General features: G+C 48.7%; 9 protein-coding genes across 9 annotated transcripts; 7 read left to right on the top strand and 2 right to left on the bottom strand.

The window, feature by feature from the left end:
• Positions 1-2,172: 2,172 nt before the first annotated feature.
• On the top strand, positions 2,173-2,697 carry B9G98_00546 (Actin-related protein 2/3 complex subunit 3; the record flags this gene model as incomplete). Its single annotated transcript, XM_024807104.1, has 1 exon — positions 2,173-2,697. One exon carries the CDS (start codon positions 2,173-2,175, stop codon positions 2,695-2,697), a length of 525 nt encoding a protein of 174 aa, XP_024662872.1.
• A 6-nt stretch (positions 2,698-2,703) lies between these two features.
• On the bottom strand, positions 2,704-5,139 carry B9G98_00545 (Pre-mRNA-splicing factor ATP-dependent RNA helicase-like protein cdc28; the record flags this gene model as incomplete). Its single annotated transcript, XM_024807103.1, has 1 exon — positions 2,704-5,139. One exon carries the CDS (start codon positions 5,137-5,139, stop codon positions 2,704-2,706), a length of 2,436 nt encoding a protein of 811 aa, XP_024662871.1.
• A 42-nt stretch (positions 5,140-5,181) lies between these two features.
• B9G98_00544 (26S proteasome regulatory subunit RPN5) lies at positions 5,182-6,561 on the top strand (the record flags this gene model as incomplete). Its single annotated transcript, XM_024807102.1, has 1 exon — positions 5,182-6,561. The coding sequence occupies one exon, from the start codon at positions 5,182-5,184 to the stop codon at positions 6,559-6,561; it is 1,380 nt and encodes a 459-aa protein (XP_024662870.1).
• A 5-nt stretch (positions 6,562-6,566) lies between these two features.
• Positions 6,567-7,403, bottom strand: B9G98_00543 (hypothetical protein; the record flags this gene model as incomplete). The annotated part of the gene is made up of 1 exon (XM_024807101.1): positions 6,567-7,403. One exon carries the CDS (start codon positions 7,401-7,403, stop codon positions 6,567-6,569), a length of 837 nt encoding a protein of 278 aa, XP_024662869.1.
• A 114-nt stretch (positions 7,404-7,517) lies between these two features.
• Positions 7,518-8,807, top strand: B9G98_00542 (Protein dip1; the record flags this gene model as incomplete). Its single annotated transcript, XM_024807100.1, has 1 exon — positions 7,518-8,807. One exon carries the CDS (start codon positions 7,518-7,520, stop codon positions 8,805-8,807), a length of 1,290 nt encoding a protein of 429 aa, XP_024662868.1.
• An 87-nt stretch (positions 8,808-8,894) lies between these two features.
• Positions 8,895-9,974, top strand: B9G98_00541 (Alcohol dehydrogenase 1; the record flags this gene model as incomplete). The annotated part of the gene is made up of 1 exon (XM_024807099.1): positions 8,895-9,974. The coding sequence occupies one exon, from the start codon at positions 8,895-8,897 to the stop codon at positions 9,972-9,974; it is 1,080 nt and encodes a 359-aa protein (XP_024662867.1).
• Positions 9,975-10,130: 156 nt separating this feature from the next.
• Positions 10,131-11,318, top strand: B9G98_00540 ([3-methyl-2-oxobutanoate dehydrogenase [lipoamide]] kinase, mitochondrial; the record flags this gene model as incomplete). The annotated part of the gene is made up of 1 exon (XM_024807098.1): positions 10,131-11,318. One exon carries the CDS (start codon positions 10,131-10,133, stop codon positions 11,316-11,318), a length of 1,188 nt encoding a protein of 395 aa, XP_024662866.1.
• A 154-nt stretch (positions 11,319-11,472) lies between these two features.
• B9G98_00539 (Cytochrome c oxidase subunit 4, mitochondrial) lies at positions 11,473-11,970 on the top strand (the record flags this gene model as incomplete). The annotated part of the gene is made up of 1 exon (XM_024807097.1): positions 11,473-11,970. One exon carries the CDS (start codon positions 11,473-11,475, stop codon positions 11,968-11,970), a length of 498 nt encoding a protein of 165 aa, XP_024662865.1.
• A 1,017-nt stretch (positions 11,971-12,987) lies between these two features.
• B9G98_00538 (putative glycosidase crf2) lies at positions 12,988-14,448 on the top strand (the record flags this gene model as incomplete). The annotated part of the gene is made up of 1 exon (XM_024807096.1): positions 12,988-14,448. One exon carries the CDS (start codon positions 12,988-12,990, stop codon positions 14,446-14,448), a length of 1,461 nt encoding a protein of 486 aa, XP_024662864.1.
• Between the last annotated feature and the right edge of the window lie 18 nt (positions 14,449-14,466).

The raw sequence follows: 14,466 nt of genomic DNA, 5'->3' as shown, positions 1-14,466 counted from the left end.
TGGAATTACCGCGGCTGCTGGCACCAGACTTGCCCTCCAATTGTTCCTCGATAAGTGGTTTAAATTGTTCTCATTCCAATTACAAGACCAAAGGCCCTGTATCGTTATTTATTGTCACTACCTCCCCGTGTCAGGATTGGGTAATTTGCGCGCCTGCTGCCTTCCTTGGATGTGGTAGCCGTTTCTCAGGCTCCCTCTCCGGAATCGAACCCTAATTCCCCGTTACCCGTTGATACCATGGTAGGCCTCTATCCTACCATCGACAGTTGATAGGGCAGAAATTTGAATGAACCAGCGCCAGCACAAAGGCAATGCGCTTCGAGAAGTTATCATGAATCACCAAAAAGTCCGAAGACATTGGTTTTTTATCTAATAAATACATCCCAGACGGGATTTTACGCATGTATTAGCTCTAGAATTACCACGGTTATCCATGTAGTAATGCACTATCAAATAAACGATAACTGATTTAATGAGCCATTCGCAGTTTCACTGTATAGATTGCTTATACTTAGACATGCATGGCTTAATCTTTGAGACAAGCATATGACTACTGGCAGGATCAACCAGATAACTATCTTCAACAGTCGAGAGACTGCCTAGTTTCCGAAGAAACATAGTTTTTCAAAGTTCGTGTTTCCACCCAGTCTCTGCACTGTCAGTTGTTACACTGCCAACACATCAACTGCATCCAATTGCCTTTTTGAGTTCCCCAGTTATAGTCCGCTAAGCAAAGCGTAGCATCAATAACTTGAGAGGAGGTTTCTGTCTACAAATCACGACTAAAGCCGGCTACCTGTAGCAGTATGCCCCCGAGTGTTTTCCTGTAAATTCTTGCCATCGGCTAGTAATCCACAGAACCCATCAGTGCTTTATATAGCGCAGTGCTTGTAAAGACCGTTCAGGTAAACACCTTTGTAAGGTTGTGCTTGAGATTTCGTCGTTAAACGAATCAACTCTTTCCACAACCAAACTCGGCTGCGTTTGAAAAGAAACCAGACTGACCGTTTCCGATTTCATCTTTTGCTTTTTCAAGCTTTTTTATTTTCTTTTCATAAAGGTCATTTTGGCATTATTGAAGTCATACTTTTGTAATCGTGGGATAATACCCAAAAAATGCAATATGTGGACACGGCCAAATTCTTACCCCTCCGTGTAACTAAGGTAAGGTCACACCTGTGAACTTCTGTAGAGCAGCTGATATCTACAGCCTTTTGAATTTCCATACTATAATCTAATGCTAGAAGAATTGATCAGTGTATAAACTTCGTTATTCATAGGTTTTCTGTTGAGATTATGGAGCTCAAAATCCAGTTCAAAAACCACGTCTCAACGCTCCCAATTTGCACAACAGGAGTGGTCATATTTTGTGTTTGGAGAGATTATAAGTCAGAAATAACGCAAGCATTCAAGTAGTTCATCATACTCAACAGGCCATGCTTCGGCTCAACGTGATAGGACAATCGTTTGAGTCATGTCTTACCCCCCATGGCTATGCGTCACATAATTAGATCGTATACCTCACGATACTCTACAAACTTTTTCGCTGCACAAAAAATAATTTTTGGGGAACCAGACAAATTGTTAACAAATAAAAGCTATAGCATTCAGTGCTTTTAATGCCTAAAGAGTTCTTTACATTTCATTGAGCATCGAGGAGTCAGTTGTTGTAGTGCAGTCGAGCACATTACGCGAGTCACAGCCAACGCACCACGTACATAATGACCGGACCTATCATTACGCTGTTGATGCCTAGGAGGTTTTGATGAGAGTGCTTATAGAGGAGCCAAACAGTGAGCAATTTGGTGTATATTGCAACGGGTGCACATTGTTAGCTTATCGAAGCACCGAGATCGGTCTAGAGCTTCATCGGGATCGGTTCTAAAAAGTATTCAGAGTATTTTTCATAATTTTGAGTCCTTTTATTAGCTACCGTTCAACCCATTGAGATTCAAGCTGATGGCCCGGCGGGCATCATTGTGTTTTCGAACGCAAAATGAGAGTAATATAGCTGATTGAGCTACATACCTAATGAACAGCTGAAATCTTTCGAAACTTTACAATTCACTGTTCTCTTTTCATTTCTGATCATTCTACCAAGTCTCCGGACTCTCCCCCGACCGAAACCCAATCGATTTAAGCAAGCTGCTTAGTAACCTGCCACCTTCACCGATGCCTGTGCAACATTCACATTTCAACGAGTATACAGACGTTCGCCTAGTTGGAAACTTTGCTGTGCTTCCGTTGAGGACCAGAGTTAGAGGGCCAGCGTATCCAACGGACGATTACGACGTGTTGGATGAGGTCGTGGACTTGTTCCGCGTAAACTCATTCTTCCGAAACTTTGAGATTCTCGGCCCTGCAGATAGAACACTTATCTATGGAATTCTGTTTATCAGCGAGTGCTTGGCTAAAATTAAATCTAGCACCTCGCTCAATGAGGCGAACAAACAGCTCAATGTTATTGCTACAGACAACTTCTCGATTCCAGGCGAGCCGGCCTTCCCTTTGAATTCCATTTACACTCCTCCTTCTGACCGGAACGATGCGGAGTTTTTGCGAACCTACCTTTCGCAATTTCGCCAGGAGCTTGCTAGTCGCCTGCTAGCGCGTGTTTATAGCGACCCTCAGGAGCCGCCTTCAAAGTACTGGTTGGCTTTCAGCCGCAAACGGTTTATGAACTTGGCTTTGAAATAAAAGTATTTATCTTAAGACCGGTCTTTTTCTTTCCTCGACTTGCTTGAAATAATGCGGGGCGACCTGGCGAATCCATTCTGGCTCGACCACCAAAACGCCACGCATAAACTCTCTAGACGTCAGTGCCAGTTCGTGGAACAGCACATATTTTGGCAGTGGTTTGCGGGAGTGCAAGGAGCTAGAAGGGTGTATCCAGACGCTCTGCTTAGTTCCTTGGGTTATGTAGAAGTCTCCGCTTTTAGAAAGCCGTGCAGTATAGGCGAAGTAGCCTGCCAGTAGTGCCTTTTGAATTGCATTAGGATCATTGGCCTGAGCATCTGATATGATTCCTGCTCTTTCGCAAAGCCGGAAGAGCTGTTTTCGAACATCTCTCACTCTTTTCATCGTGCGGTGTTGGACGAAATGATCGCGGCACCATTGGTACGAGAAGTTGGATGCGGACCATTGGAACCACACTTGAAGTAAAGTAAAATGATCACCCTCAGGTTGACTGAGAGAATTGTGAGCAAAATCAGCTTCCTCCTTTTTACCTCGTGGGCGGTAAAACAGGTTGCCTAGCTCACCGACCATCGCTATGATGGTAATTATCTCATCGGAGCAGCCCAATGTGCCTGAAGCAATCAAAACTTTCGCCAGCATTGGATCTGCTGGAAACTCTGCCATTTGCCTACCCAGCTTTGTTAGCTTGCCAGCGCCATTTACGGCACCTAGCTGGTACAGTGTCTGCATGGCTTTTACGAGTGCTTCAGGGGTCGGCATGTCAAGGAGTTGGAACTCAAAGACATTGGAAACCCCAAACGACATCAACAGAAGTACAATAGCGGCCAAGTTGACCCTCAAAACTTCTGGTCGCGACTCGGGTTGCAACAGATCTTCATAAGCTTGTCTTGTGTATAAACGGAAACACTTTCCCGGACAGACGCGACCTGCACGTCCAGCTCTTTGGTTGGCGCTTGCTTGCGAGCACTCTTTGGTCACTAGCGATTCCATCATTGTCCTCGGGTTGTATTCTTTCTCTTTTACCAGACCAGGGTCAACGACATACACAATGCCGTCTATAGTCAAACTCGTCTCAGCGATATTTGTTGCCAAAACAACTTTTCTTGCTCCATTAGGCGTTGGTTCAAAAATTCGGGCCTGTTGCTCTGACGGAAGGTTCGCATAGATAGGACAGATCAGTAGATCTTTGATGCTATTTCCGAGTCGTAGTTTAGTTTCCTGTAAACTCTCAGCCATATTCTCAATGTCTTCTTGACCTGGCAAAAACACGAGAATGTCGCCTAAATCTTGAGTCAAATGAATCTGAAACACTGTCATTATGGCTGCCTGGAGATAGTTCGCTTCAGGTTGTTTAACATATAAGATATCAACCGGGAACCGTCGACCAGGAACAACGTAGACAGGGGCATGGCCAAAATAAGAAGAGAATCGGTCGGAGTTGATAGTTGCCGATGAAATAATTACTTTGAGTTCTGGTCGCACCGTACAAATATCCCTGATCAAAGCAAGAAGAACATCAGTTTGCAGCGTGCGCTCGTGAGCCTCATCAATCATAACAGCCGAGAACTTGGACATTTCAGAGTCTGTTAGGAACTCTCGCATTAACATGCCGTCGGTCATGTACTGTATTCTAGTTTCTTTGCTGGTATTATCATCAAATCGGATTGTGTAGCCTACTTTCCCTCCAAGCCTAACGTTCATCTCTTGAGCGACGCGTGTAGCCACTGACATTGCCGCGATTCGACGGGGCTGTGTGCATGCTATTTTTCCGTGCTCTGCATATCCATCCTCGTACAAAAATTGTGGTATTTTTGTAGTTTTGCCAGATCCTGTTTCTCCAGCAACAATAACGATTTGGTTATGCTTGACGAGGTCCATCAGCTGTTTGCGATGTAACATCACAGGTAGCTTGGAGTCGTCTTCAACGTCTTGTTCAGGAATTGTTTCTGTTTCATCAAACTCAATTGCTTGATCCGAGTCGTATTCATATCCACTCTCGTCTTCGGATTCTGGCTCGAGCTCGGGCTTGGGTTTGTCCTCGACTTTTCTTTTGACTCGGTTTAGTTGCTGCTCTTCCCATGATTCGTTTTCTAGGTTGAAGGAAGCAAGCATATCTTTTTTCATAGTGAACTCCTCTTGCTCTCTTTGGGACAAGTTCTCCCATCCATATTTCTCAATGTCTTGTTCAAAAATCTGTACTTCCTTTCGTAACCGATCATAACGAATTTTTGGGACATTTTTGTTCTTGAATATAGAATCTGGATGCATAATGCTGTACAATTTTGGAGCCAGCGTCTTTAAACCAAGCTCTTCCAAAGAGTTTTCGAGGTCTTTCACTGAGGCAGCATCTTTGGCTTTTGCCATGCAAAAATCTATCGCATCGTCGTCAACAGCACCCAAAACATCTAAGATTCCCGACTTTATGCTTTCTCGAAGCCCCATATTCAGCCGGACACCAAATGCCTAATTCCCAGAAATCGCGAAATGGGACTTACACAATCACAAACCACAATGTCTGACGAGGCGTTCATCAAGGCTGAGAAGGATTATAGCCAGACGCTTGATAAGGAGTTGCCTGAGATTGCTAGTTTATCACTGAAAGATAGCCAAGATGCGGTTGAAAAGCTGTTAGCGCTCGAGAAAAAAGTGCGACAAGCGAGTGACCTGGCATCGAGTAAACGAGTTCTCAGCGAAATTGTCAAAGTGCTCCGCAATGCCGGCGATTGGAAGCAGATGAACGAGACCGTACAACTCTTGAGTAAGAAGCACGGTCAGTTGAAAACTGCGGTGGCGAGTTTGATTCAGGAGGTGATTGCCGGGCTCGACGACGCTCCGAGTCTTGCCACAAAAATCGAGACGATCGATAACGTGAGAACCATCTGCGAGGGCAAGATCTACTTGGAAATGGAGCATGCTCGAGTCACGCGGATGCTGGCGCAGATCAAAGAGGATGAAGGTGATATATCTGCTGCCGCAGACCTGCTGGGTGAGTTGCAAGTCGAGACATTTGGGTCGATGGACATGCGGGAAAAGACTGAGTTCATTCTCAAGCAAATGGAGCTTTACATCAAAAAGGGTGATTTTACTTTTGCAGCGATTGTTTCCCGCAAAATCCTGCCCCGGTATTTTGACAAAGAAGAGGTCCATGACCAAAAACTGCGCTACTACGAGCTAAGCGTTGAAATCGCCTTGCATGACAACAAGTATCTAGAAACATGCCAGGACTATCGTCACATCTATGATACTCCTGTCATCCAGGCCGATGAGAAGCGCAAACAGACAGTGTTGACAAATATGGTCCTCTTTGCGATTTTGGCGCCCCATGACAATTTACGCAATGATCTGCTGCACAAACTTGCATTAGAAAGTGATCTTCCTCAGCTACCTGTTTACGAACAGCTTGTTCGGATGTTTACTACTCTTGAACTTATCCGCTGGCCGAAGGTTGAAGAGGTGTACGGAGATAAGCTCAAGACGTTCTGGGTGTTTGATGTAACTGACGCAGAGTCTGGAGCCGCAAGCACACAGCGGTGGCAAGACCTTAGGCAGCGTGTTATTGAGCACAATATTCTTGTTATTGCCAAGTTTTACACGCGGATTACTATTGCTGGCCTTGCCGAGCTTCTTGATCTAACGCCCAGTGAGGCGGAAAAAATTTTGGCCAAGCTGGTCACTAGTGGTATGGTATATGCTCGCATCAACAGACCCCAGCGTATTGTTTCCTTTGCCAAAACAAAAGATACAAATGACGTTCTTAACGAGTGGAGCTACAATACGGGCAAATTGCTTGAACATGTAGAGACCATTGGCCATTTGATCGCTAAAGAGGAAATGATGCTTGGAATTCGTACAAAATTAGAATAAATATATTAAGTTTTAGCAGATGATCTCTTTTTAGCGCTCTCTTTCAGGTCGTCCCACCGGCTTTTGAGTTTGATAATTTGGACATTGAGCCGGTCGTTTTCGGCTCTCAAACGGTCCGTTTCCTCTGTATGTTCATCGATGAGTCTCTGCTCGCGTAGTGCTAGCTCTCGCTGGAGCCGTTGGATGCCACTTTTGAACGCTTGTTGCTGGGCTCGATTGGCGGCTTCAAGAGCATGTACTCGTGCTCCCAAATCAATTGACCGGATATCGTGGTCGGTAGGACGACCTGTTTGAGTACCGACAAGGTAAAAGCTTTCTGAGGGATCTGTGCCTCTAGCTGCCAAAAGTGCCTGATCGAACGCACGGGAATAAGCGGCGGCAGCTTTGGACTGCAAATCGCTAAACGCATCTTCTACCGATGGCAGGAGGCTTGCGACAGACGAGAATGCTGTTGTTTGCGAAGAAGGAGTGGAGGAAACAGAAGGTAGCCCTCCCGGCATACTCAATTGAGCCGCGGGGACTCTTGCCGCAGCAAGCTGGCTGGTGATCTGGCTGGTGATCTGGCTCTGACTTGGCACAATTGCCGCGACTGCTGCTGCAACTTTCTTCGCATCTTGTTTGGCTTTACCGCTTGCTAAATATTTCGCTCTGCGTCGCTGTTGTTCGGCCATATCTACCAAGACTCTAGTGGCAGGATTAGAGGGCGACTCCTCCGCGGCACTGTCAAAAAATTTCGCGGCCTCCTCATGTAGACCAGCAGCTTTGGTATAATCTCCGCTCATTGTGGCGGTGTCTGCGGACTTCATCGCATGATACGCTTTGTCTAAAGCTGCGCCCTCCATGATTTTACCCAGCTTGGACGTTCTGGCTTACTTATTAGCGTTTTTTTAAAGTGGCCTGAAAGCGCGATTTTGCTGGACAAAGCACGCTGGAACCTGCTTTGAACCGCCAAGAAGATGACGGTGTGGGACGACTTGGAGGACATAATGGCTACGAAAACGACCGACGTGATGCAAGTTGGCCAGATCATCGATCTTTATTTAGACGTCCTGGCTGAGTCCTTGGCGCTAAGTCGATTCAAGTGTGCGCACGCACTGAGGGGGGCTGATATATTCCTGGAATCCGATGTTATGCAGGCCCATACAACCTATTGCCGGCGCCGACTCGTAGCGTTGCTAACCACCAAAATTGACCAACCTTCGGAATACATGGCCAGTTTGGGGGCCATCGTGTTGAAGGATATTGAGCAATACTCGGCCCCGGTTGGTCAAATGGTCGCAGAAAGTGGAGCAGTCCCGCAGGTCGTGGCTACGCTCTGGTTGTTCAGGCATACCGACAGGAGCACGACTCTAATTTACACAGGGATCTTGTACAGACTGTGTATAACCAAGAACCTTCCTGTGTCTGATCTGCACTCCTTGACGTATGACTTGATTGAATATTTATATTTTCGCGTTTGTGAAAACGAGGATGACCCGGAGGACGCAGACGATGATACTCTCTTATTATTGCTTGCATTGAACGAACAGTATGCTGCGCAATCCGTTCGCGAAAACAAAGTGGTTAATGTTTTAAAGTCGAATCTGCTAAAATATCGTGCCGTGGGAGGAAAAATTGTTTTACTTGCCAACAGAACGTCTTCAACTCCCACCAAGGTGCTGGTTTGCAAGTTCCTGTACTATATTTTCACGACCCCCGAAACCCTCAACTTCATCTACACCAATGACTTGAAGGTGCTTGTTGAGGTGCTCCTGCGAGAGCTGTCTGACTTGTCTACCGAAGCTGACGACCTGCGTCAAATGTACCTTCGGGTTTTGCATGTGTTACTAGAAAACACCACCATTTTCGAGGAAAAATTCAAACAAAGCGACATTGTCAGCGTGCTCCGGAGTTCAGCCGAGTCTTCTTCGGGCGAAACCCGTCGAATAGCGGAACGATGTTTAAATATTGAATGGCTACAATGGAGCCGCCACGGCTCGTGCGTTAGCATAAGTTCCGAAGAAGCATCTCGTCTTGGCAGCGACAGTGAGCACTCGTCAGAGGAAGAAGATTCACCAGGCCCTAGCCCAAGCCGCACTCGCAGCCCACTTCCTTCTCCACCTTATCCCGTAACTCTCCGGGGTAAACCCTTACCGCCACCGCCTCGCAGTAGTAAAATACGGCCCTCGTCGGCGACTAATGTTGCTCTAGCCGGCTCCAATTTGCCGCCTCCGCCTCCGCCGCAACGACTCCGTAAACAGACCTGACGATCCTTACTAAAATCTACTCACTATGCATGCTCCCTGCAGAATCATAAGTTAACCTGACCCTAGCGAATCAGCCCTACTAACATAATGCTCAGAACAGTGGCTAAACAAGGACTGCTGAGAGCGGGGATCGCTTCGGCATTGCGCTTCCACAGCTACAAGGCAGCTGTTTTCGGAGACAAAGGGCGGATGGATATTGTGGAAAAACAGTCCCGGCCGTTGAAGCAGGGCGAAGCACGACTCAAGATGGAGTGCTGCGGCGTCTGCCACACGGACTTGCACATCCGGGAGGGCGAGTTCGGTGAAGTCAAAGGCACGGTTGGTGGCCATGAAGGTATCGGTATTGTTGAGGAAGTTGCCCCCGATGTGACTTCATTAGCCCCCGGAGACAGGGCCTCAGTGGCCTGGCTTGCCTCTGCATGCGGACATTGCGAATATTGCTTGTCTGGCAATGAGAACGTCTGTCCTGATATCAAGATGTCCGGCTACACTACTGACGGCGGTATGGCCGAAGAGTGCTACGTCAAGGCCAATTATGCGGTTAAAGTGCCTGATGGTCTCGATTCGGGCCTAGCGTCTTCGATTAGCTGTGCCGGAGTCACTAGCTACAAGGCAATCAAAGTATCAAATATCAAACCGGGCCAATGGCTTGCAATCTACGGTATGGGTGGACTGGGCAATCTTGCTCTACAGTACGCCAAGAACGCCTTTGGAGCCAAGGTTATAGCTGTGGATGTATTGCAGAAACAGCTCGACTTTGCCAAAAGCTGCGGTGCCGACGTCGTGATCAATTCGAAGGAGGAGGATGCGGTTGCCAAAATCAAAGAGGTCACTAACGGGCTGGGTGCTAATGCCGCGGTCGTGCCGGCCACTTCGCTGATTGCATTCGAAAATGCCGTCAACTGCGTCCGTCCGTTGGGTCGAGCCGTGTTGGTTGGGGTGATCCAGGACAAGTTGCCGCTCAACATCCCATACGTCGTTTTGAGCGGTATTGAGGTTGTAGGGTCTGTTGTTGGAACTCGACTAGACCTAGCAGAGGCCTTCGAGCTGGCCCGCAGCGGCGTTGTCCGGCCCAAGGTTGCCCCTCGCAAGCTCGAGGAAGTCAACACTATTATGGACGAGCTCCGTGATGGCAAAGTCACTGGTCGCATGGCGATTTATTTTTAGTTTCCTTAGTCTAATTGTTCCTTTTAATCTGCTCTAGTCGTTTTACTCGCTATCATCTGTTGCTCTAGCCTCTCCCCCACACCCGTTATCTGACCTAGCCCCATGTCCCAAAGCCCTGTCAAGCTTGGGCCGTGTTTATCTACGTGACTCTTTAACATGGTTTTGGTGCGTATGCTGGCGCGAAGGCCAGTGAGCACCGTGCTAAGATGTAAACAGTACTCTACCGACAGTGCAGCAGTTATTGAGGAGCGGTATCAGGCCCATCAGTCGATTGATGAGAAAATGGCCACAGGGCTATTGATTCAACAACGAGCCATGGAGCCTAAACGGCCGCTGCAGCTACACAGGCTGGTGCGATTCAAGGACATGAATCCTGTTCCCGAAAAGGCACTGCTAGCAAATGCTAGAGAAGCAATTGGCGAGATCACTGTGACGCTAGCCCAACGCCTGGAAGCTCTACGAGCTCTACCGTATATGGTGGTGCTGAACCCGTATATCTCGCGGATTTATCATATTTACTACAGTTCATTCCGAGTGATGAATTCCATGAGCCCGCCTCGGAACCTGGAGGAGAACCGCAATATCGTGGCTATTTTAGAGTCGCTGGTCGACGCTCACATGCACACAATTCCTACCCTAGCCAAGGGCTTCAGCGAAGCACGCAAGTTCTTAAAGCCGGACCACATTGACAAAGTTTTGCACGCGAATCTGCAAGGCCGAATGGCTGCTAGACTTCTTGCCGAACACCACATTGCTTTGAGCGACCCGATCGGGCCTAATTTCGTGGGGTCAATTCAAACTGATCTGAACCCTGCCACGCTCATCAAGCAATGTGCTGAGGTTGTGGGCGACATTTGCAACCTCAAGTACGGCGTTGTGCCGGACGTTGTTTTTGAGTTAGGGGAGGAGGTAAAAATTGCCTACGTTCCTGTGCATCTGGAATATATTTGCACCGAGCTGCTAAAGAACTCTTTCAGAGCCGTGTGCGAAAATAATACTGCTACCAAGCATCCAATTGTTGTGACGGTGATTCCAACGGGCAATGGAGTTATCATTCGGTTTAGAGACCGCGGCGGAGGCATTCTGCCCGAGATCGAGAAAAACATCTTCCACTTCTCCTATACAACATTCGAGAACGACCAAGAAAACCCAATTGGCGAGCTCGAAATCCACTCCGGATCGACCATTGCCGGACTAGGGTATGGCCTGCCTCTGAGTCGGTCCTATGCAGAGTTCTTCGGGGGCAAGCTGCAAGTTCAGAGCTACTACGGGTGGGGAACAGACGTTTATCTAACACTAAAATCCCCAATGGTTAGTGGTTATCATCGCGAGGTCCAGCTATAGTCTATATACTAACCCCTATCAGAAGTTAGAAAAACCCGCTGCCTGGGGCGAACCAACCACCTGACCAGAGCATTCCAGGGCAAGGGTACTATAGCAGGTATATTCCCACCTATGAGATAATGGTTGATTTCTCACCACAAATCATAATTTAAAAATGAACGCTCTCCGGCAGTCTGTTGTCTCTAGTGTGCGTCGTGCCACTGTTGCGTCTACCCGTCGTGCCTTGTCTATGTCTGCTATCGCTCGTGGCCATGCCGGCAAGGATGTTGCTCCAAGCGACCTCAAGACCTCGCTCAAGCTCGAGGAGGCTACCGGCGCTGACGCCCTTCTTGGCCCTGGTGGCAAGCCTGGCCAGCTCCCTACCTCTTTCGAGATCGCTACTGGTTTGGAACGCCTCGAGTTGCTCGGTGCTCTTGAGGGTATCGATGTTTTCGACGAGGCTCCTCTGACCCAGGAGCGCAAGGGCACTCCCGACGACCCCGTTATCGTCGACAGCTATGACCGCATTCGCTACGTTGGTTGCACTGGGTTCCCTACCGGTTCCCAGGAGGTCAACTGGCTCAGGGTCGAAGAGGGCAAGATCTCTCGCGACTGGGAGTCTGGCTGCTGCTATACTCTTAACTACCTTGGCCCCAAGGATGCTCACCACTAAATACTACCAAGCTTGTAGTTAGTTTATTTTTCACGCTAATTGGCCAGTCTTCCGCTTCCCTTCCCTTGCTCACCTGATTGCTTATGTAGGCCGGGTCCTGGCCGTTTATTGGCTAACCGGGTAGTGGGATGCTGGATTACTGTCTAGCCAGCTATATGCTGTCAGATAGCGAGTTATAAAGATGTTTTTGGACTCGTAATATTAAACAAACCCAGCGGCTTCAAAAAGCCTCCAGCGACTCCATCGTCCTGTCAGCAGATCAGACCGAGGCACCACTACGCACCGCTCACCGGGCCAAGCCAGTCAAGCAGCCAGCGATGCATGGGGAGACGCCGGCAAGTCATCAGGCTTAATCTTAAAATAGTAAACCACAGGGTTTTTATCCTCAGATCTACCAAATGCAAACCTTAGTTATTATTAGCTCAGGGACCGCTGGGAAGCTGGAAATCAGCGGGGGAGCCAACATCGCATTGCATAGCGGTGCGAGTGATGTAATCTTTTAGCTCGTTTAGGAAGGCGGCAGAAACCAACTCAATGCTCGCGACATGAAAAAATTAACTCGCAGGGCATGCGTACGCCTGGCGGCACTCAAACAAAATGATTCCGGCTAATAAATCTCAACGGAATGTACGGCTAACTATTTTTAGTATGAAGATCTCTGGCGGGTGAAAAAGATTTTAGAAGTCCTTCAGGGTTGGGGGTCCGTTGACCACAGATGCCCCTACCCTGCACAGCCATCATTCAGAGACATTAACCTTTTACGTTTTCATTGTTCGACGCATTTGGTCAGATTACGCGTCAAATATTCATGTACTCATGTAAAGCTCGCAAAATAAACTTTATTTGGCGCCATTGCGCTGCATGACGTTCCCTTTCCTAAGGAGCTGCCGGTTGTTTACGTGTTCCCTTAACCGTACCCTACTGCCCGAAGCCCTTTTTAGTCCCACGCAATGCCCCCTCTGATTTCGTACATATAAACTATCAGCCGCTTATCTGGACACTCTCGTAACACACACCATGAAGTTAGCTGCTAGTCTCGCGTTCGCTTCGCTTTATGCAATGAGCATTGCTGCTGATATCCCCAACTGTGGTGATAACCTGCCCGCCTGTCCCGAGGAGTACCCATGCTGCTCGGTCGACGGCACTTGCGGTAATGGCTATGTCTGCCTTGGCGGTTGCGACCCTAAATTCTCTTTCGCGACCGATTCGTGTATGCCGCTGCCTGTGTGCCAGTCCGGCAAGACCACCTTCACCTCCACCGACCAGATTACCCCTTACGCCGACTACATGGGTGATGCGGAAAAAATGCCCTGGTCTTACCTGGGCAACATCACCACTGAAAACGGTGTCCTGCGTGCTCAGATGTTCCCCAACACCGGCGGCACTGCTATCTCTTCCTCCAACCTCGTCTGGTACGGTAAGGTTTCCATCACATTCAAGACTTCTTACAGTCCCGGTGTCGTGTCTGACATGATCCTGTTGTCCAGCGTCAAGGATGAGATCGACTACGAGTTTGTTGGCTCCGATATGACCACCGCCCAGACCAACTACTACTGGCAGGGTGCTCTCGTTTACACCAAGGGCCAGAAGACCCCCGTCTCCAGCAACACCATGGACAATTTCCACACCTACACTATCGACTGGCAAGAGGACCAGATCAACTGGATCATTGACGGCCAGACCGTCCGCACTCTCAACAAGCAGGATACTTATGATGCCACTTCCAACACCTACGCCTATCCTCAGACTCCCGCTCGCGTGCAGTTCGGTTTGTGGCCTGGTGGAGCCTCGAGCCAGCCCGAGGGTACTCGCCAGTGGGCCGGTGGTGATATCAACTGGAACATGGGCGATCCTGGCTACTATTATGTTGATGTTGAGTCTGTTGAGATCGACTGCTACGACCCCCCCGCTGGCACCACTCAGACCGGCAACAAGGCCTACGTCTACACTAATAAAGCCGGTCTCCAGAGCGATGTTGAGATTACCAACAACTCCACTATTTTGCTCAGCACCGACGGTACCGGAACCAACCCTCTGGGCTCCAAGGCTAACAGCAACAGCGGTAACGACACTTCCTCCGACACCTCTGGTGGCATTCTCTCAGGCATTCTTACTTCCAGCCACTCTTCTTCCTCCGTTGCTCCTTCTTCGAGCGCTGCTAACTCTTCTACTGCTGCTTCTTCCAGCATGCAGAGCTCCAGCGCCTCAAACTCCTCTAGTGTTGTCTCCAGCACCGAAGCTAAGAGCAGCTCCGCTGCGGCCAGCTCTTCTGAGGCTGCTTCCTCTGCAGACGAAACCAGCACTTCGGTTTCCTCTGCAGCCCCCAAGACTACTGGCCCCAAGACCGCCACTCCCACTTTGACTGCCGCTGAAACCACCTCCCAGGCTTCTGCCTCCAGCAAGGCTGCTAATGCTGCTCAGGCAGTTGGTCCCTTGGCTGCTCTTTTCGCCGTTGTCCCCGCTGCGCTCCTGCTCTAATTCGATGGTCATTGTGTA

This window comes from Wickerhamiella sorbophila (assembly GCF_002251995.1).
Source record: "Wickerhamiella sorbophila strain DS02 chromosome Unknown contig1, whole genome shotgun sequence".
Taxonomy (NCBI): Eukaryota; Fungi; Ascomycota; class Dipodascomycetes; order Dipodascales; family Trichomonascaceae; genus Wickerhamiella; species Wickerhamiella sorbophila.
This window is presented reverse-complemented; position numbering and strand designations above follow the sequence as displayed.